Source organism: Trichogramma pretiosum, unplaced genomic scaffold (genome assembly GCF_000599845.2).
Source record: "Trichogramma pretiosum strain Unisexual culture from Peru unplaced genomic scaffold, Tpre_2.0 scaffold1, whole genome shotgun sequence".
Classification (NCBI taxonomy): Eukaryota; Metazoa; Arthropoda; class Insecta; order Hymenoptera; family Trichogrammatidae; genus Trichogramma; species Trichogramma pretiosum.
The window spans coordinates 700,438-723,270 of NW_019641703.1; the positions used below are offsets into that span (position 1 = coordinate 700,438).

At 44.5% G+C, this 22,833-nt stretch overlaps 3 protein-coding genes across 6 annotated transcripts in view; 1 reads left to right on the forward strand and 2 right to left on the reverse strand.

The window, feature by feature from the left end:
- Positions 1 to 20,595, reverse strand: part of LOC106656216 — a 148,558-nt gene extending 127,963 nt beyond the window's left edge. The window contains exon 1 of the mRNA XM_023462787.1: positions 20,521 to 20,595. Within this exon, the coding sequence (XP_023318555.1) occupies positions 20,521 to 20,529 (9 nt within the window). The 5' untranslated portion in view covers positions 20,530 to 20,595. The remainder of the gene's footprint in view (positions 1 to 20,520) is intronic.
- LOC106654688 (LIM domain transcription factor LMO4-B-like) overlaps positions 1 to 21,077 on the forward strand; it is a 103,558-nt gene extending 82,481 nt beyond the window's left edge. For 2 of the 4 annotated variants that reach the window (XM_014374689.2, XM_014374679.2), the window contains exons 3-6: positions 2,070 to 2,280; positions 14,771 to 15,146; positions 20,145 to 20,460; positions 20,542 to 21,077. In XM_014374689.2, coding sequence (XP_014230175.1) covers positions 14,794 to 15,146; positions 20,145 to 20,460; positions 20,542 to 20,703 — 831 coding nt within the window. In that variant the 5' untranslated portion in view covers positions 2,070 to 2,280; positions 14,771 to 14,793 and the 3' untranslated portion in view covers positions 20,704 to 21,077. Of the gene's footprint in view, positions 1 to 2,069; positions 2,281 to 13,136; positions 13,366 to 14,098; positions 14,134 to 14,770; positions 15,147 to 20,144; positions 20,461 to 20,541 lie in introns of those variants that run through there. The other 2 variants (XM_014374671.2, XM_023462785.1) reach the window with 2 other exon arrangements.
- The window catches only part of LOC106657088, a 138,333-nt gene continuing 136,201 nt past the window's right edge, over positions 20,702 to 22,833 (reverse strand). Inside the window, exon 8 of the transcript XR_002763642.1 lies at positions 20,702 to 20,781. The gene's annotated coding sequence lies outside the window, so the exon portion shown is untranslated. The remainder of the gene's footprint in view (positions 20,782 to 22,833) is intronic.

Consider the following 22,833-nt stretch of genomic DNA (forward strand, 5'->3'; position numbering starts at 1 on the left):
CTGCACTCTATATAGCATCAGCAGCGGCAGCGGCAGCACGCGAGGATGAATCGCTCGGGTATATAAGACTTTATTGCCTCATGCCTATAGTAATACGGTGGCGCCGCGCCGTGCCAATAGCAATTTCTAGGCTATACACTTACCTTTAATATGGGCGGCGAATCAAAGAGCTGTTTACATATTACATTTTGCAATGAGATATTTTAATATACTATACATAAAAGTCGGGGTGCACGACAAAAAAATGATATCGTGCCGGGGTACACGGAGCCGCTCTTATACTACCGATAGATCGCTGGGCGGGAGAAAAAAAACAAATCAGCTATCGCATGCAGTACGCATATTGGAAATTCGTCGATGCAAGAGAGACAGAGAGAGAGAGAAGGTAGAGGGAGAAATGGGCGAAAGGCGAAAGGGTGAAAGAAAACACGTAGAAGAATGGGAGATCAAAATGAAGAAAAGAGTCGAAAGAATAAGTAGAAAGCTCAAAGGGGTGCGAAACGTTATAGGTATACAACGGCTGTACAAAAGGTGAAACGAGCTCTGAAGCGCAGGGCAAGGCGCTTCAAGCACTTAATTGGGATTCTTGCACGCTTTCGTTCTCTCTCTCTCTCTCTCTCTCTTTCATTTCTGCATGCTATATATGTATACACATTACGAGTTTATAGGACTAGCTTATGCTGCTACCGCTTGCAAGTTCTTCCATACCTTATATTCTACTATACTACCGATCGCACACAGACTAGCACTCGCGTGCGCGTACGCACACAGTCAAGGCGTTTGTTCATTATAGTTGTTTGGATCTTTACTTAATCGAATTCTTCCTTCTCTGGGTGTGCGGCGCCTCTTTCTCTCTTTTAAATACAATGAAAATTCCACGAGTATTCGGAATGATTTTTTTTAAGCTCAAGTTGAATTGATTTTTGCTTTTACACAGTTAAATTAGAAAAAATATACACGGGAAGCAAATTCGAGGAATGTTTTTTTATAGCGTTTGGTATCGAGTAATTATGATGCACAAACGCTAAAGTACAAAAAGTTCGAAATGAAAAAAAGCTCGTTTTCAACGGCTTTTTTAATTTGCCATAATCTCATTAATAAGGCAGCTGGCATCAAAAAGTGAATGTCAATCTTTCGTATCGCATAATGTATGTACGAATCGAACGAAAAACGAAACGAGGAAAAAATAAAAAGCCACACGCGGCGGTCTTAGCATATGGAGCACTCTGGATAATTAAAAAAATTGCAGCTACGATTCAAATTAATGCCGGCATCTAATCAAATACGTATAACATGGCAAAACCACTTCCTCATCCTCGCGAAAGATTGCCTTCGAGTCTCTCTCCCCTATGCACAATATACGCACGCACACTGACACACGAGAAAACTTCCCCAGCAGCGGTGTGTGCCAAAATATATATTATACGGCGGTGGCGGCGGCGGCGGCGAGCGCCACACGTCTCTCCTCGTCGTCGTCGTCGATCGAGGAGAAATTTGCAGCGGCGGCAGAAGTGGGATGGAACTCGTGGCGAGTGGGACAGCCCGGCGAGGGGTCGCACACACAGATATACGATTCGCACGGTAGTTCGGTCGGTGTCGCGCTGCTGTTGCTGCTGGCAGCGTGTAGTGTGCAGCGCACGATGCAGATCTCTCGATAGCCGCGAGAGGGGAAAATTTTATAAACACACAGAGAGCGGAGCGGCGGCTCGGTGGCGGCAGCATGAGCCGCTCCGCTCTCTCTCTCTCTCTCTCTTTCTCTCTCCGTATAAGCACGCGGCTCCTATGCCAACGGTAGCGCCGACAGTTTACCGCCGGCACTTCTCGCGTGCGCATCCTCTTAGCCGCACACCACTGCATGTGCAATACACAACTTGTATCGAAAGGTGCAGCATTAAGACGTTATTACAGAGACATATTGCGCGTACTGTGTTGTATATCGCCATAAAAAACGCATCGTATAAAAACGTGCTCGCGCGAATTATCGATACATCGTTTACTTTTGTTTTTGTCTGACGTATTTACGAAAAAACGTGTGATAATGTTTTTGTTGTGATTTGTTTGGTTTTTAGACTGCTGGTTGGACACTGCACTGCACGTGTTTGAGAAAAATAAAACAAAGAAAAAAGGACGTGACTTCGTGAGAGCGCACAATTGATTGATAACGTTAATTCATCGTTGTCGTCGTCGTAGTCGTCGTTTTTAAAATTGGAAAGCTACGGAAAAGCGGCAAAATTGCTCCCAACGTGAAGTCTACGAAGAGCTCCACTTCATTGTCATCAGGTACTTATCACAATAATAACTTTAAAATATTCAATGAACCTCGTTAGCAATATAAAATAAACAATAAACACCTCTCGAGTAACGCATGCCAAAAGCTCACGTGAACAATACCAATATAAATCCTTGAGCATACCCGAGACTTTTATTAGTCTTATTGTAAAAGGATACAGAGAGTAACAGAGAGAGAGAAAAAATTGCAATATATAGAGTCGCCTGAGCGAGTATCCGTATCAATTACTGATATAATATGCACGCGAAAAGTGATCAGCAGCAGCACCGTATATGTACGACACGCAAGAAGTAGCTGTCGTCGTGCCGTTACTGCCGCAGGGCTTCCTATATATATTTTATCATGTGATGTATAACGTGAGTTTAAGCTGCCAATATACACATTATACGAGCGCGAGTGCGCGGAGAGTAAAAGAAAGAGAGACAAAAAAAAAGAGAAGAAGATTCCTTAAAAGTTGTGTGCCGGTATAATCTCGGTGAGCCCCGCATGCGGCCTTTTCTCTTTACTCGCGCCAAAGGATTAATAAGACACGACGCGCGGCAGCAGGAGTTACGATATGCTTGAATTTATGCAAGTGTGCCTCTCGCTCTCTCACTCAGTATTATAAGTGATTAGCTCGTCCCGCTCGAATTACGTATCCGCGCGGCCGCAGAATAAATGGGCAGCGGCAGAATAAAAAAAAAAATAAAAAAGACACAACGAACGTCAATTTGAGTGCTTTAGCGCGTATTAAATGAGCGAAGTAGGCAGTCGCTCTCCTGTATATATTTATTATTATACATATACGAGGGCCGTCAGAAAATCTTTTAACCGAGTGCTGCACGCGCGATATCATTGTTATATATACAACGCCGAATAGCTACAAGATTATTCCATCAAGCGTTTTCATGATACAATGAGCGCTGCACAGCGCGCCGAGTTCTCGCATATATACACACTCACACTCCGATATATAGACAGATCTGTGTATAAGCAAATCGAGCCGAATTTACATTCCATTTCTCATAACCATTACTCGCTCTCTTTCTCGGTTCTCTCGCTCTCTTTCTCTTTCGAATGCGACACAAAAACTCACTCAGCCAACCTTTCACGCAATTATAAACATCGCATGCATGCGTATTAATACGTGCAATTGACACCGTATACATATATAACGACCGAAGGATTTCGTAATGCGCCTATCGTATTCATCTTTTTTATATGTATACCCGCATACTGTGACGCAATGAAAAAAAAGTAAAGAAGTAAATAAATAATTTAAAAAAGAAACAATGTAATATTTGAAAGGAGATTATAATCATCGTCATCGCAGAATGTATACGAAGCTGATGTAGTTTGCCGAGAGAGAAAGAGAGAGAGACAGTCGAATCGAGCGTGCTGATTGCACACCACGGGCTGCACACACCCGGCAGCAGTTCGCTAATTCGTTCTGAAACGAGAAATCTCTCTCTCTCTCTCTTGCACGCACACGAACGTACATACACACGGCACACCAAGTCATCCCTCGAAAAGGTCGTTTAACTGGCAGACTTCCAGCAATGCATGGGCTATATACGCAGCGCATCCCCTCGATGTTATGAACCACTTCTCTCTCACTCTCCACTATATATAGGGTATATATGCGCCCGCAGCCGCTTTTTTGCTTCTTTTCCAACTTTTTTTTCCTCTCGATTTTTCATTTGTTATTACTCGACCCGCATTCGATTAGCATTGAGGTTTTCAATGAAATAAATGAGTTGCTGCGCGCTAGCTATATGCTGCTGAGCGCGTATGACACGGATCTCTATAATGAATATGCAACTAAATCAAGAGCTTCGGTTCCATACGTGTCTTATGCATTTTATTTCACCATTTTTTATTTATTCTAACTTTAGCTCTAATCCATGTAATATTTTTTTTTCTTCGTTGCGACCGTATAATAACTTTATTATTAGCGCGACGTCATCGCGCGCGTATCAAAGTTCGAGCGGTTTATTCATTCGGAGGGATTAGACGTATCGCGCTGTGTGCACGCGCGCGCGTTTACTCGGCTCGCTCGCTCTCGAGGCTTTAACGATGATTTAGTGCTTTAATCGCTACACATATTATACACGATTTGCTGTCTCTCCATATAACGGCTATACGTAAGCTTTTGAAAAATTTGTCGCGTATATATAATAATAACGATAATAATCATGTGACCAAAGTCGCACGTAACAAAGTGATCGTTATTCGAATTAAGCCCCCCCGATACGCGGGCGATTATTATATACACACGTATATACTCGGCGCGATGATAAAAATGTCGTCGTGCCAGTCGTACATAATAATGTGTACAGAAATAAATAAAAATCACGTAGCAGCAGCAGAAGCAGAAGCAGCAAAAGAAGAAGAATAAGACGTAATCGAAAGAGCAAGTGTGTGTGTGTGAGTATACGCGTGCATGTATACTGTGTGCAGTCGTTCACGAGCTCGGCACACAGCCGTGCACATGTGTCCGTTTCACGTCTTTGGCTCTCGATAATTGGCGCGCCAGGGCTATATAAACAGGCGCGTGCAGTACGACGAGCGAGAGAGAGACGTACTGTATACCACACTGCGCTGTATATACGTATATAAAGCACGAGGCACAGGCACAGAGCTCGTTAGGCCGCTCTCGCGTAGCGCAGAGCAACTACACCAAGAGAGAGAGAGAGAGAGAGGGAGCAAGACAGAGAATAGCTTAATTATTTTGTTTGAAGTTCGAGAATGGGGTTTATGAGATAGCCTCGCGCGCTGCCGCACCACCGGCACCACTGACGCGCGCGTACGTATAGTTTATATATCGGTATCGTACGTACGAAATAGCTTGGCTGCTGCCGCGCCTAGAGTAGCGCGCCTTATTTGCACTAGCTCGGCAACGAACGAACGAACGAATCGGGCGGGCGCTGCGCGTTTATTTAGCTAAGCCAACAAATTGGCGGAGCTAATTAGCCAAGTAGCATAGAAGCGGTGGCTGTGCAGCAGCGGCGCGACTCTGACTTGGCTCGCGCGCGCTTCGCCTCGCATTTATATACAAAAGCGGAAACGCGCGCCTGCACGAGGACTGCAATGCCCATACTGTAATACTGCAAGACTGCAGAACGCGCAGCCAGCCCTTCTTGCTACTGCTGCTTGTGTGAGTTGGAACTTTATTTTCCTTCTCCTCTTTATCTCTTTCCTTAAAGATTATAATAAACATATAAGAGCTTTACGTTCGCTAGCTCGAAGCAGCAGCAGCAGCAGCAGCTTTTGAACTTAATTGTTGATTGTGAATATAGCAGGAGGTTACAAGTATATAGATGTATAAAAACAACATCCAAAGAGCTTTGTGTGGCTTTGCCGCGTGCCGGCACACGGCACCCCTTCTGCAGCCTCTGTATATGGTATAAACTCCTCTTCCTGCCTCGCAGAACTCCTTCACTTACTCAGCTCGTTTAATCGAATATTTTCGAAGCCGAGCTATAGCAGCAGCAGCAGCCTTTTTGTTCTCTTAATTACTGACATTTAATAAAATGCCATTGCAACGAGCAACTCTGCTGCTGCTGCTACACTACAACTATACAGCGATGCAAAATTTATTAATTGTCTACGCGAGTATTCCCGCGGAACTGCCGCTACAGAGTTGCTTTCCTCCTCTCGAGAGCACTCGATACTCGATTATTTGCGAAATAACTTAGATTTTGAATAATTATTCGGGGCAACTTGTGCGGGAAGTGAGGTACGGTAGAGAGCAGCCACGCCGCGAAACGTATGGAAAAAATCTACAAAAGCGTGAGTAAAATCCGATAGCCTGCCATTTAACTGCTTCACTGCAATACACCGGAAGCTCTTTTCGTTACTGCATTTAATTTGACTGTGTGTGTGTGTGTGCGCGCGCGCGAGTTTTATCGCTGGACGATTATCGGCAAAATATCGTAACGGTCTATACACATCTGGCTCGAATATAAAATTATTAATCGATAATTTATAATCCAGCTCTCGTGTAGTGGCGAACGCGCCGGGGTGGGCTAATAGAATGCAAATATACAAATATAACAAAAAAACAAAAGAGAGAAAATAAAAGAATGAAAGACCATGCACCGAGTGCGTAGTGCGTACTGATCCGATGATCGTTTTCAAATAGAGCTAAATGCACACGAGTTTATGATAGATAATATCGTTTTATGTTTTTCGAACAAAAAAAAAAGATCGAATTATATACGTACACACGGACGAGGCGTGCGATAAGAGTGCGTGAGCGCGGAGATGAAAATAACGAGCCGGTCGACGCACGGACGCACACCAGGGGGATGATGATACCAAATGAGCAAATAATAATATCGGCCGTTGCTGCCACTGCTGCTAATGATGATTTTTCGTCGAGTATTCGAATGAGAGAGAGAGAGAAAGAGAAAGAGAGAGTAACAGCATCAGGAGAATAATTAGTCATGGCGCGCGAGTGTGCAGGGAGGTAAACATTCGCGAGCGCGCAAAATCGACCAATGAAGAGAGCGAGAGCTCCGCGCGCGCGTCCAGTCATTAGCAATAATGAAAGCTCTCCCCGAACGTTAAAGAGCGGAACAGAAAAGTGACCGAGAGAGCTTAACTCTCTCTCTCTCTCTCTCGCTCGCTCGTTGTAGGGGTTGCTGCTGCGCCACTGATTGTTAACGCGTTGATTATCCATTTACATTCGATGATTATACGAGTATTGATAGAGCCCGCGCGCAATGAGCGATTTTTTCCCTTACACTCGAGAGAAAAAAAAAGAGAAAAAATGTTTGTTACAATCCGACAAATTTGAGGGCTCAAAAGTAGTTTCAAGTCAACAACAATTTTATTCAATTTTTAGAAAGAATTTTTCTTCTTTATTCCATTGCATTGTTTAAAACTCTAAAATTTTGCTTTTTTGCTCAGATATCATGAGCCTTTCCTGTAACTGTACACTTTGCAGTTTTTTCTTCTTTTGCGTTCTCTGGCTTTCCGTATTTTTCAAAAATGCCTTGACGCGTCGTAACTTTCAGAGCGAACCGTTTGTGCTGCGGCACCCTGCAGGTGGCGTATATACACCAGGAACATCAATGGTTTCGAACGCGCAACACTTCAGTTTTAAAAAAAAATTCAATGGAAAGGGGGAAGAAAAATTCTTTCTAAAAATTAAATAACATTTTTTTCGATTTTATGGTATCTTGGAGCCCTCGACGCACCCAATGCAGCTACGCTCGCTTCGGATAATATTTCACCTTGTATATGAGGTAAAAAAAAGTGAGAGAACGAGAGAGAGAGGGAGAAAGAGTGCTGTTATATATAAAAGAGAATCGAGCGTTAATGAATGCTGGTTCGTTAACGGAGTATATAATAGATGAGCAAATTGCATTATTTCGGGTACCGTACGGCGCACTCGCCGAGGCTAAAGACAACCTGCAAGTGAGAGAGAGAGAGAAAGAGATTTTCGTTAAATTTATACTGATTGCTTGTAAATTTGATGAAGGGCTTTGCGGCAGAGGATAAGTGAAGCAGAGAAAGAGAGTTTGCAGGAGAGGGACCGCCGAAAGAGAGATTGTATTATGCATTCCAGCCGTTTTTCACGCGCGCGTGAAAGCGCGTATATATACACTTTTCCGGATCGAAATTAAGCGCATATATATACGAGAACGCGTGGATTAAACTGCATCGACGCAAAAAAATAATTAATAAAAAAGAATATTTGATTTGCGCCGATCACAGGAACGTAGATACGCGCGTGAGCTGATTCGACGAGTTTCCGACAGATGGCAGGTGAATGACCTCCGGTCCGCGCTTGTACACGTCAAATAGAAGCATGATTTATCCATTACGCGAAATCGCAATATCTATCGTTACAACATTTCGCCAAATATAAATTTTCACCTCGTAATCTCGCAGCCAAAATAATCCTGTCCAAATCGCGATAGGTCGAATTCAAGGAATAAAACGACGGAGCGCGCTGACGATTTCGAGAAACCCGAATCGTTGTTGAAATAAAGATATGCGCTGCAGCAATGGTATTGTATTTTATATACACATAGATGGATACATTCTCGGCGCGGTTTCCGTTGCACTGCACGCCGCGCTGACATCCGACGAGCTTTGCCACTGGCGTGCGTATGTTATATGCATGCCACATCCGGAACATTTCAAGCTTGATTTCGCTTCGGCGTGTCGAGTACTCGAGCGAGGTCTTCATTCAATTTAACGCGTCAACCCAATCGCCGAATAATTCATGATTTTTTCAACGAATGAACTGTTATATATAAATGGATTTCCTCTTTCTCTCAAGAGGGATAAATAATTCCAATCGTGTCTATTAATGGTCTTCGATATGCATTATCCGGGCGTCCGCGCGCGAATATGAATTTCTCGGATGTATACGTAAAATTTTAATACGCAAAAACTTGCCTGCACGATCTCTTTCGATAGAGGATATTGTATGTATATGTACGGACAATAATGGCCCGGACGTACTCCTCTTATATAGATTGGCAGCAGCAGCAGCAGCAGCAGCAGCAGCAGCACGGCACGGGCAGTGGTATAACGTGTGCAGCGTGCGCTGGGCATTATTGAACGCGCCGCGCGTCAATTTCGGGAAAGATATCGCGCCGCGTATAGGCGACGAAAAATACAATAAGCATCGGCCCAGGCTCTCGTCCTGGTGGTGCGATTTAATTCATTCGATATACCCACACGTACACACACGTGTGTATGCATCCTGTATATAGGCTGCAGCACGCGGGCCACTTTTCAATTTTCGATGACCAAATGCTGTCCTGGACTCTGCGAGCGAGAGCAAGAGAGAAAGAGATACCCTCACACACACACACACACACACACAGTTATATAGTCCACCCTTCACAGCGGCAGTTTTGAAATATATTCCTCGGCGCTGGAAGCAATTTCGTGTTTTATTTCCGCTACCTTCAAGATATGTCATTTCGCGCGGAGCGCCCGTGCATATATAGATAGACGCGTGCTTGAATATAATATCGAGTGGCCGACGAGTAAAAAAAAAGGAGTAAAAAAAAATTGAGATTGAATGGCACTTATATTGGCGTATATCGTTTTGCTTTTTATGACTTAGGCGCGCGCAGGTCGAGGGTGCGAGATTATACGTGCGTCTCCTTTTCGATTCTTATGACGCGCGCATGCGCCTACATATATCCGTAATGATATACATGAATGAAATGAAAATTAATGAATATTTGATGAATTAAAAAAGGAAAAAAATTGAAGAAGAAGAAAAAAGTAAAAACGTGTCGTAGTCGCATCGTCGTCGTCGTCGTGCGCAGACTAACAAGATCCGCAGGGCAAATGGTCCTTAGCGGCTGCAGCAGCAGCAGCAGCGTATACCGCTTCTACGAACTCGTATACTTACCATCCTTCAGGATCATTATATCGCCAATTAAAAGATGACTAGAGTGCGCAAACGTGATGCGACACCTCTAACAAGCTTCCTGCAATAAGAGGGTAGCTCAGTGGCACAGCCAGCAGCTCGGAGGAAGTGTACACTAGCTTCTACGCTCGCTCGCCCACCCCTCCTCCTCCATCACCTCCTCCTACTTCTTCAACTCCTACTCTCTTTTGCACTGCTCGTTTCTGACTGTGTATGTGTGAGTGTGTGTATATATTATTTTGACGGCAGCAAGCTCGGTTCTCCTGAAGTGTTAGCCTGCTTTTGCGCGCGAGGCTAGGATTGCGGACTTAATAAGACATCGCGCGATTTGGCTTAGAAGTATTTTTCTCTCGTATACGTACATACACACGCCGCTGCACCAGTAGTAGCAGCGGCAGTAGCAGTAGCAGCAGAAGCAGTCCGTCAATTAAAATCCGCTCTCGCGCACGTAGACGCGCGCCACTATACAAGCTCGCGCAGAGTTAATTACGAAAATTCGCTCGCCGGCTCTCTGACGTTGGTAAATTTATTATATACATGTATACTCGAAGAGCAGTAGCAGCAGCAGCACCTGCTCGTTAGTACGAGAGATCTACGCCGACCAAGAGGAGCACACGCGTATATATTATGTATGTAATATCGCATCCGTAACGCGCTCGTATAATATTTGTTTCGATAAATATCCTTATTGCTCGCTCGATAGCTTTGTATACGATACAGATCGGTGCAAAGACGCGCAGACTTTAACGCAATCCGGGTGCAGTCTTGTGTTTATATAATAAATATATCTATATACGGTTTACACGCGCGATCATATAGTTATACATGTATGCCAGCGAGGACACGAATATATTCACGAAACGTATATATAATACAACCGCACGGCGACATCACTTGCGCCGGTAGTTACAAGCTCCGGTCTCAATTAGCTGAACTTACGTCGCCGGGGTCCAATTAGACGCGCCAGGAGTGCAGTGCGCGCGCGGCCCATGTTTGCGCTTGCGAGCAGTATAGAGTCTCCACCGCCGCATCGTCGTCGTCGTTCGTGAGCCAGACAAAGACGGCCCAGTGTCTCTCTCTCTCTCTCTCTTGCTCTATGTGTGTACGTGTATGTGTATACGTATAAGCGAGCGACCAAAGTGTCTTTTTCCTCCGCTAATGACTAATTAGCAAGCTCTCGAAAATCCCGCAGTCGAGGTCCATAATGACGAGCGCCTAGCGAGCGAGCGAGCGCGGTGCAACCGCATATTCTGCACTGTCACTGCTTTTTACCCGCGTGCACTAAAAAGCTCTTACATGCTTGCAGCTGCATACACATACTTTACGCGCCTACATACCTTGGCAGCGGATTCGCCTCGGAGCCGTTGTTTTTACGTATAATAGGAACGGTATTGACTGAAAAGCCGAATGAGAGCTCAACCCCTTCTCTTTGTGTGCATGCGCGTGTGTGTGTGTGCGTCTGCGTATGCAACCAACAAAGATTGATGAATCGCCCGAACGTGCGCTATGAATGTAATTGCTTGCACGTGACGTTTAATTCGAGTGAGCTTATTTGCTGTAAGCAGCAGGCAGCTTTCGAGTGAGCGAGCTGTTGCGTGCGGTCGGAGATTCGAATGTGCGTATTATAATTATAATAACAAAAGACGAGTAAAGAGAGATAAAAAAAGACGTCAACGGTGTGGGGTGGATGCGGTGGTCCACGCGCAGTATACACGCGGAGCAGCAACTCGGTACATTTGAGTCGGGAAAAAGTGTCCAACTCCGCGCACCCGGCCGGAAGGACGAGAGAAACACGCAACGGCACTTTTCCACCGAGAAAGAGAGCGCCTTTTGCTCTTCTTCCTCTTAACGTCGAAGCTATACGTATATAGATATATACAAATATATACGTTTATATAAAAGCTCTGGAAGCATCCGTCACAGCCCTTACAGAAGTTGCGTCTCGTGTATATACCTATATAGCGCGCGCCACGCTTATTTATTCTCAGCCCCCGAAACGTCCGTCCCCGTTGGCTACTTTATACATCTGACGTTTTTATTAAACTACATCCAGTTTTTTTTTCCTCGACCCGTCTCGCGTATATATATAGACAATTTTCTTTTCTCTTCCGTTTGTTGCCTGAGCTAAATAATACCTATATTTACGCTCTTTCCACCTATATACATTTATAATGTGCTTTCTATTAAGCCGAGACGACGGCTGAACGATAACTTTTTATCCGGAAATTTTTTTATATATCGTTTATGAATTTTATCACGTGGTTTATTTTAATTATAAAATGCGGGAGACGTATAGTTGATGATTGCCGGACGAAAATAAAACTCTGCATTCATCGAAAACGAGCGAAAAACGTCGATTGGACGTGTATCATTGAATTCTTTATTAATATACAATCTAGAGATTGTGGGCGTGAACTGCGTCACTATATCATCAAAAACCACAAAGAGATAGCAGATAGAGCTGGAACCATGAATAGGCGAAGCGCACGTATGTACGATACAACGACGCTACGTAGTATTAATTCTACAGACAGGCCAGTATAAGCCAGTGCTAATACGCAATTAGCCAAATATACTGTCGGTGATCATATTAGAGCGCACGTACCGCAAATTGTAGAGCTTCCTCTATGTATGTGCGTGCGTATATATCGGCCCACGATTCAATCTTCCTATTTCGCAATTCGCCGCGTGAGCCATGAACGACGACGTCTCTCTCTCTCTGTATATAGTACGGCAGCATCAGTAGTAGTAACGTTTGGTGTATGGCGTGTGTCAGTCGGTCTTTTGATAAGCTGCACACACAGACACAAGCGCGCACGATGCATCGTGTGTGTGTATAGTTAACGTACGGAACGAAACGCATATTATAGCAATGACAGGCCAAGCTTGCGTATCTACTTCCGTGCCGTCCCGCGCGCGGACATTCGTGCATATACGGCCGAGGCTTCCGTTTCACAGCGCGGTGACGATTCGTGAGAAAAATTAGGCCCTGCTTGTCGATTGTGTGCATGCATTATCGTTTGGCTCTGTGTTCTTTTCTCTGCCGAAAGATTAAAAACCAATTGAGCGTGGGAGCTTGCGGACGGAAACAATGCAATAGTGGCTCGATAGTTGAGAATCGCATCGATGTAAATAAAACTTGGTCATTTCGAAGAGTAGCGCGCTGGTTACAACGCGTTCCCATTGAAAACAGTGTTAAAAAAAACCTGATTAATTTGAATGATTACTTGTCAATTTTAAAGAAAAGAATTTTAGTACATTTTATTTGAAATAATTCAGATTTTCGAACTTTTCGTTCGTGGATTCAAAGAAACGTGTACGTTATATGCGTATTTATTTACTAACGTTACCTAACGAACACGACATGTGATTCATTAAAATCGTAAACAAAGTTTATAATTTCTGATCATTATTTCATTTCTATAACTGTCACGGCTCAGTTTTGCTATTGAGTCTATAAAGGGTAGACATTATTAGACAATTAGTTTTTAATCAGTTAGTATTAGAATGAAATTTCGTCGTACGTTGAAACAGAAAATGGCCATATTGGAATACGTAAGAATATCCAAAAAAAGCCAAAAAGATGTCGCAGAAAAATTTAATATTCCTAAAGGAAGTGTATCTTCTCTTATCTTTAACGAAGAAAAAATTAGAGCGGATTTTGCTAAATTACAAAACAACTCTAAAAAAGGTCAAATCGAAATTCAAAAACAAAAGTATCCAAAAATTTCTAAATATTTTTTTCACTATTTAATTATCATTTTTATTTCGATATGTGGTTAATTCGAAGGGATTACCCACCGGGTCGTCGGAATTTCGAATCAAGCCGATTTCACTGTATTTTCTTAAATATTTCAAGTAAATAAGTAAAAATTCTTCTTTTTGACAATTCAAGAACGCGCAAATCGCGCGAAAGCTCCGTAGTTGTGAAAAAAGCTCTCTCTCCTGTTTTCTCGCCGTAACTTATGCATGTGGCACGTGCGTGCATTAAATTCGCGCGCGTTTCGTGAAAAGTCGATACTCTCGTACTTGTGTCGCGCGATGGTGTATACCACGGTGCGGTATTTTATTTACGTATACGCACGCGTTCATATAAAGCTCTGGGCACACACAAACTACTATTGGGGAAAAGTGAGAGACAAAGCTTAAAAAGCCCAAGAAACAAGGTGTATGTGTATGTGCGTGTATACGCGCTCGGCGCGCATCAACCCATTGTTAGAAGTACATAGAAGCAGCGGCATGGCACTATTATACACGCGCATACACACACAGACGTATACACATATCTATAGAATGAGGCTTGCAACGTACAAGCAGCAACGCGGCGTTTATAATTCGCACCCGAGCTCGCACAAGCGGTATACACCAGCAGCAGCAGCGGCGGCAGCGGCAGTATAGCGGCGGGCCAATTAGCAGTATAAAGCTCAACGTCGTCGAGGAGAGTATAAAGGAGAGCAAAGTGGGTAGGAGTGAGAGAGAGGAACTGTTTTCTCTTTCTGTCTGTGTGTACGTGTATGTGCAATAGATTGTTGCTAGAAGTATTTGGCTAATTAATTAAGCCACTGCTGCTGTATTTCGTCTTTCACCCCGTCGTATTCATCTTGTTTCTCTCTGTCTCTCGTTCTTTACCACGTACACACATAAACACACACACACACACACACACACACACACACACACACTCGCACAAAAGTACACGTATATATACGTAGACAAAGTTGCAAGAACGCAAGCAAGTAATAACAAGTATGAATCGCAAATAATTAATGCTTAACGAAGCAACGGCTCTCTAGGTCTCTCTTCAGCTCTGCCTTCTGTCTATCTGTATGTCATATACCCGCGCATACATCTTTTTCCCGTCTTTCACTTAATTGGCTTATATATATTCGAACGCACCAAGTTTTCGTTTATTGCCTGCAAGGGTAAAAACGCAGTCAGTCGCTTATCGTCTCTTCTCTTTTTTTGTGTCTCAACGAAATTCATTTATAGAAATGTCATGATGTAGTCGGCCGCAACGAGGCCAACGAAAAAAAAAAATGAAAAAAAAAACTAAGAGTTAATTTTCATCGTCTTTCTCTCTCTCGGCCTGTTCACAGACGGTGCTTCAAGCCAGATCACGATGACGATGGACGTGAGCAAGTCGGAGACTGGTAAAAATGGCACGACTCAGCAGGAGTGTCACGGCTGCCGAAAAACGATCAAGGAGAGATATCTGCTGAAAGCTCTGGACGCCTATTGGCACGAGGACTGTCTGAAGTGCAACTGCTGCGACTGCCGGCTGGGCGAGGTCGGCTCGTCCCTCTACACCAAGGCCAATCTCATACTGTGCAGGAGGGACTATCTGAGGCTGTTCGGCAACACGGGCCTCTGCTCGGCCTGCAACAAACCCATACCGGCCTTCGAGATGGTCATGCGCGCCAAGAACAACGTCTATCATCTCGAGTGCTTCGCCTGTCAGCAGTGCTATCACCGGTTAGTATATCACTACTATACCATATATTTTTATCGTCGTTTTTTCTCATTTTTCTTCCCCGCGTCTATATTTATACATATTACTTGGAGCTCGAGCTGAAAGGACGAACCGAAAAATAAAAAAAAAGTCAGTTTAATAAGACAGCCCTTCTTATAAAGCAATCTCTCTTTCGGTCGCGCGTTATAACGGGGAAAAAAAAAGGCGTAGCGTAGTAGTAGCGGCAGCTCGGACATTAAAGCTGCAAGTCCCACATTGAATCTAATCCAATTTCGCGCGCTGAACGCAAGAGACCTTATATTCTTCGTCTGCGTTGTCGTCGTCGTCGGCGTCGTATATATAGACACGAATTCTAATCTTATAGCCTTCGTCGTCGTCGTCGTCGTAGTCGTAGTAGTAGTAGTTGTTGGGCAATTCATCGCGCAAGCAGGTAAGGATAGGTGTGAGTTTATATATATACGAAGCGCACACACATACAGAGAGAGAGAGATAGAGTGAGAGAGTTGGCAGCAGGGTATGTCAGCAGTATCGCGATAATTATATAACAAGGCGAGCGGAAAAGAGAGAGAGAGAGATAGACGAGAGCACGGCGACGGGGTGATTTCCCAACTGGCCTGTAAAGCGAATGCCAAGCGAGCGAGCGCGACTCACTCGACGTTCTACATCTCATCCCTTCTTGCTCTCTCTCTCTCTCACACACTGTGTATATATGCTGTGCACATGGTCTGTCGAGCGTAATGTGTGTATGTGTATGTACGTGTGTGTAGGTAAGGGTGGCGCGCGTCACAAGCTCGAGTCGATGAAATAATAAAATTACCGGAAAATCATGCTTAGAATGCTCTAACGTGCTCGTCGCGTGCAGCTTATATCGCACAGGCTAAGCGAAATATGTATACACAGCGCAGCTCGTGCCCACGCGTGTCTTGGGAGATCTGTGTACACACGGAGAATAGGTGTATATAGCGATGACCATTAGGCGGCACTCGAGAGCGTCTCCCGAGTAGTCGATAGAATCAATAAATTAATGCACGAATATAATGCGAAGCAACGTGACAATTCAAGGGGATCGGACACCTGATTTTGCCATGAGCATCGTTTTTGCAATTGAAGCACATTTCATGTTTTTTCTACGAGCGAACGAGCTTCGAGCGACAAAAATGCGGTCGTTAAGCTTCCTCCGTTCGCGTCGACGGACGACAAGACAGACAGCTCGATCGCGATAAGAGAGCGGCGCTGCGACAACGCAGTCGTTGCATTGCGCGATAATTATGCAAAAATATAACCAATTCGTTGACTCACGATGCCCGATTGAAGGTTCAACGACCAAAGATAAAAAAAATGAGAGATCCTTCCACTCATTATCGTAAACGTTAACGTTGACCGATAGTTGAAAAAATAAAACGAAATGAAAAGAATAAAATCACGCGAGCGTATATGAGATTGACAAACAGCTATTGCTCGATTGCAGGCAACAGCAGTACCATACACCCGTGCTGCGCAAAAGAGATGAGACAAAAAGGCCGCGAACAACGCGACATATACAATGCTCGACAAAAGCAATATTATCAGAAGCGTGGAGCTTTAATGCACGACCATTGCACGCGCGCGAAGCTCGCGTTGTCCTCGCAGCACAACAGCTCGTGTCTGCCTGTGTGTGTGTGCGTGCATGCTGCACCCGAAAAACATCGTCTCCACGCATCCCGATGTATAGCAGCAACTAGCGAGCATTAATGGTTCGATTTCAGCATGCAGCAGTGAGAGACAGGGACAACAAAAGAGCATCAATTTTACGTTTTTATCGAGTAGCTGGGCTATTGTTTGAGTCGAGTTCCCCTCTTCTCTCGACTTTTTCGCTGCCAGCCTGCGGTGCGAGTCATGCGTGCCTTTTCTTTACGGCTCTATCATGATTCTCTCTCTCTCTCTCTCTCTCTCTCTCCTGCTCAGTGTGTATGTGCACGTGGGCATGTAACAGGGTATGTTGTCGCTGCTGTGTTGTGATTCGAGAGGTCGCATCCGCAAGCTGAGAGGGAGAGAGAGAGAGAGAGCGAACAGAGATATTGTTTTATTTTGCGGATGATGGTTGTTACCAGATTGTGTCTCGATATCGATTGACCGATGAATTTCCGAGAAAAAAACAATTCGTGGGTTAAATATTTTTTTGCGAATTGAAATTTATTATTTTTATATTGGAGTCGTCGAAAAACTTCTCACTCCTACATATTTGTATATAAAACACGCATTTCCAATCGTAAAATCCTCACTCGCAGCTCTTTCATTTCAATATTTGATTTTTTGTCGCATCGCTTTTCTACTACTACGACCACTACTACTAGTACTAGTACTAGTACTACTACTACTACTACTACGCAGAGCAAGAAAAAAGACAAAGAAAGAAAAGGAAGAAGAAGTAAGAGTGCGAAATAGCCCCTAATGGAGTCGCACTGGACGTATATACACGAGAGCGAGCTTGACTTATTTACACTAGCTACTCTGGTGTGTATAACACAGTAGCGCAAGTGCTGCTGCTGCTGTTGCTGCTGCACACGTACACACTCGCATACAATCTATAGACTTCTATCTCTAGCGTAGTAGTTGTCGCGCGCGAGCCTCGTTAAAGATTTAGCCGCGTTATCCGGGCGCGAGCCAAGCCAGATTGAAATTTCCCATGCAGACGAGGAGGAGTAGTGCAGAGCTGGGGAAGGGTGCAAGAGCGTGTGATTTTACTCCCGCTACTGCTGTTGCTGCTGCTACACTCTGCAGATTTTCAATATTTCAACAAACCGGTCGACGACGCCCGGCAAATGTGGCTTTGACTTATGCTGTCTCTTTTACTATCTCGGATAAGGTGAATAAATTTCCTTGGTAAAGTAAAGATCGAACGTGTGGTGGTCGAGGCGTTGCCGTTGCACGTAGACACATATAAAACATAAATGCGGGTCCCGAAGTAAATTCAACAGCTCATGCGGGGTGCACTGCTGCTGCTACTGCACGAAAAAAGGTGTATATCCCAAAATATTTGGGTATTTTTCGCTCGACGATTCCGAATGGCTGAATTAGTTCAGTGCGGGACATCCTGCGCGGTATACTGCAAGAAACAAATGTGCGACAGCGTGGCCGCTGTGCGCCGCTGCTATATACACCTATGAACGCGTATACAGTCGAGCGCAATCCTGCCTGCACACAACATATAGCTCGACGGAGAGCTCGTGTCGAGGCGCCCGCAGCATATTATGGAGTCTCGAGCGAGCCGAGTAGCGTAGCAGCAGTGGGAAGAGAAAATGAACAAAAGTGCGCGCGGGGGCAGCAAGCAGCTTGCAATGTTCGCGCGGACTGTCAGTTTCTCTCTCTCTCTATTTTTTGTTGTTTCTTTTCGAATCACCTCGACTTGTGCAGTATCTGTTTCTCGCGCACGCTCACGCTGTGTATATGTGCCAAGAGTATACAAGGAAGAAAGTACGTGTGTATGTATATATGCGAGCCAAGGCGGCAAGAGTTGCGCTTCGCTCTCGCGCTTCGCACAGGGTGGTGGGTAGCTCGTTTAGTCTTTAATTGGATGCCCGTTAAATTAGACCGGACGTCTTTTTAACTGTGAGCTGCTTGCCGCGCTTCTTTCTCTCTCTTTGTGTATAGTGTTCGGTGTGTGTGTGTGTGTGTGTGTGTGTGTGAGTGAGCCAGAGAGAAAGAGTACGAGAGAGGGCTAATTGGATCGGTAAATCATCCCGCAAGCACACTGCCCAAGGTGGGGCTGTATGTGTGTGTGTATGTGTTACTGGGAGTGGTAGAGGGCAAGGGGGCGGTTGGACGAGCGCGTGGCGGCGGCGTCGGGGCGGCAGCAGCAGCAACCCTTTATTTCGCGTTATTACAGTCTAAAGTTACCCCCGTGTAATTGTTGCTGTTTAATTGCAAGTTCCAAGTCAGTCGGTTGCCCGCGCGCGCGCGCGCGAGGTCCACCCATCCGACTGCACCCCGCAGCAACAGCAGCAGCAGCAGCGGGAGCCACTACTACTGCTGCTGTGTATATGTATCCGCACGCTTCACAAGAGGGCTAATCTCCGAGAGCTAGCGGGCAATTTCGCTTCCTCGCAAACTTGTGCCCGCGCGCGCTTGTGTGTGTATGTGTCACACTAACACCCCCGCTGCCGCTGTCTAGCTACCATATAAGCTCGTGTCATGTTGATGGCTGTACTGTTATATACAGTTAGTCAGGCGAGCGAAGGGATATTGTAACCTCAGCAGTTTGTTAATGCCATCTCACCCGCGCGCGCACACACACGTTTTATAATCGAACTTATATGGGATACAGGGCTAAAAACGTCGAATCCTCGTAGTAGCCGCACACGAACGTATATTCGTATATTGCACATTACGAGCCGTGCTCGCACATGAATCGAAATCGCATCTCATTGACGGTATAATCAGAAATTAGTAATGCGCAGCAATAGTGGTACTCGACAGAGTGAGGCAAACGATACGAACAATCAGCGCACGCACACTCCTCGCATCCGTCTATACGCGCAGATAGGGTAGTTTTGCATTCGAATCCTTTTGGCGCTCTCTCTATGTGGGTCTCTCTCTCTTGCTCCGAACAATGGGTTGGCTTTCGATTGTATGCGTGTATGTGTGCGTGTGCACTCGTGAGCGAGCTCGGTATGCAATAATTCTATTTACCGCGCGATTATGAATATCAGCATACTGCACGATGACTGCTTCAACCCCCGCCCCCAACCCCCCTTCATACGTACGTATTATGTTCTCGCTTGCTGCTATACAGCATTATTCGATAATTATTTGACCGACGCTCTTTGGAGCGCTGAGTGTGCAGCACGAGCTCGTCGACCTGCGCGCATCGTTATACATATATGATACGAGAGACTATCACTGCGCCGGGATGATTAATCATTGAAATATCCACTGTGTCGATATGTATTATTGTAAACTTATAACTGCAGCTGCAAGCTCTCGATTTCACAAACAAACCCGACTCTCGTTTCGTGTTTCAGATTTTGCGTGGGCGACCGCTTCTACCTGTGCGAGAATAAAATACTCTGCGAGTACGATTACGAGGAGCGGCTGGTGTTCGCGAACATGGCGCTGCATCCGCCGTCGAATTTGGCTCAACTCAAGCGCCAGTTGCCACTGACGCCAACGCCACCTGGACAGGGTGCGCCGATGCCGGGCCAAAATCCCATGCAACAGCAGCAGCAACAGCAACAACAACAACAACAACAACAACAACAGCAACAACAACAACAACATCAGAATCAACAAGCTCAAATGCTTGGTCAACAAATGGGACAGCACAATCACATGACAAACGTAAGTCGACGGAATCATGGAACAAAATCGATGATTTTCACCCAAAATTGTATTTCTTACCTTGTCCATTGTTCTTTGCAGGGTCAAATGCCAAATAGTTCGCCAACGGTGAACGGCACCGGCGGTGGACCCATGGGCATGGGTCCAACCAGGCCGGGCGACATGAACAACAACGGTCTGTCGGGCTCGGCTCTGGGATCAGTCAAAGCGCCTCCTATGCCAATGCAGGCGCCCTCGAGCTGAGACGAACTTTCCAACGGCGCGCCTCCGTTGAAGAAGCTGCGCTGTCTCGACAGTTACTGAAGTTCGGCCGAGTCCCAGCTGTGGACAAATTGTAAATATCAATTAGGCACCGTCGTCGATCCAAGACGAGAGGGAATCTAATTTCGTGAACGATGGCTGGATCGCGTTTCCGCCATTGTTGTTTTGCATTTTCGTTGTTATCCACGCTAAACAAAGACGTGGCTTTGATATTATTATTATTATTAATATTATTATTATTATTGATCATTATTGGTATAAGTATGAAATGATTATTGAAATTATTTCGAACGTTTTTACGCATACGTCTATATTGAATTATCCAACGTTATTAAATTATTTTTTCTTTGTTTCGACTGCTATAGTGTAATATAATAATCGTGATATATAAGCGCGTGTGCATTAGTAGTGCCATGCTTCATCAATTAAAAACCGCAAACCGGAAGCTGTAAAGTGTTGTAATCGACGTACGCCACGTCGACTTTACCGACGGTCGATAATGATGTAGCTACGGTAGTAAGTCGATTCTTTGCTTCATACTTGTGGAGAATATAAGTGGCGAACGCGGTCGCGTTGGGTCGAACAATTAATAATAAAAAAAAGTATAAGCATATACGAAACAACTGTGAGTGATAGATTAATGTGATTATCGATAGTCGGTAATTTACACGAGATCAAAGGTTTTTTTGTTTCTAACTTACGTCTAAAATAGAGTATAAAGGGGAAGAGATTTTGGTTTCCACACAGTGATACCAAAGAGTAACGTATAAGTTTTTTTTCTGCCCTTTGACGACGACGAGCGGACGATCCTCGTACAAGCTCACAAAATCCAAGCAAGTGTGTTCGATTTATTTTTCACTCATGCATTGCGCGCATGCGCCACAGGGCATCAGTCATATAAAGAAAAAAACGTCACAATAAAACCAAAAGAGAACTTGTACCAAAAGGCCGTTAAAAGTTATCGATTGCGTTGTGCAATTCATAAAATACGTGAATTTGTGGAATAATTATGTACTCGCATTATGTATATGTCAAAAGCACGAAAAAAAAATCACACGAACGAGTTCAGCATAAGTACATTTTTATCCATCTTTTGAACAAATTGTATAAATATATATTGTTGAGCGAATGTGAACGTGAAAAAAAAATGATTCGGGAAAAGAAAGAAGGTAACAAAAAATTGTATATTTCGTCAAATCTGTATAATTTTAGTACAAAGCGCGTTAAAGTATATGCATGTAAAAAGACGACGATTGTCGCGAGAATTTGTAGCGGCAGTGTCATAAGGTTATTGTAATCTTTAACCAATCCTTTTTTTGTTAATCATCTGTATATATTGTCATATTTAGTGCACTATTGTTAAGTATACAAGTGAACTGTAGGGTTCTATCGCTATACAAGAAATAAAAGAAAAAAAATTCTTATTAATATAAAGTGACTGTCCAGTTATTTGTGATAACCTCGTCTCGACCAATAACTCCCAGTGCCAATGCGGCAGTTCCATTAACCTTATAATGTTACGGTCAGGACAAAAAAAAAACTCGAATGAAAAACTTTTCGAAGAGGAAACCATCATCGATGAGACATCCCCGGAGCAAGAGTCGGCTGATTCTTATTATAAAGTCGCCTCGGCCAGAGAATATAATAACAGATGGAAAGCGGACGCGTCTGGTCTTTTATGGTCGGAACATTAGGGAAATGGCGCTTGGCCTTTTCGCTTTCGCCTCGCCCCCCACTATCCGCGAAAGCTCCGACCAAATCGGCCAAGTTCTTCCACGAGTGCGAGCGTATATAAAAGGACACGAAAGAGACGATACACACTCGAAAGCGCGGTAGAGCTGTTATTGAAGCAACGGGTCTATCTATAGGATACGTTATATAGCCCAGCTCGTGACTCCCGCACTATAACTGCGAAGATTGCTTTTGTCTCTACATACGCGCGGGACGGCAGCACATCGATTCCTCTTATACGAAGCCGCGGAAAAGTGGAGTTTTACGCGCACGAGTAGGTCTAATTTTAACAATTTACAATGCCGCGTAACAGCTCCTCGATGATGGGCATAAATTGAATTCGACGCGTTTTATATACATTCCGGCCGAGGATAATGAAAG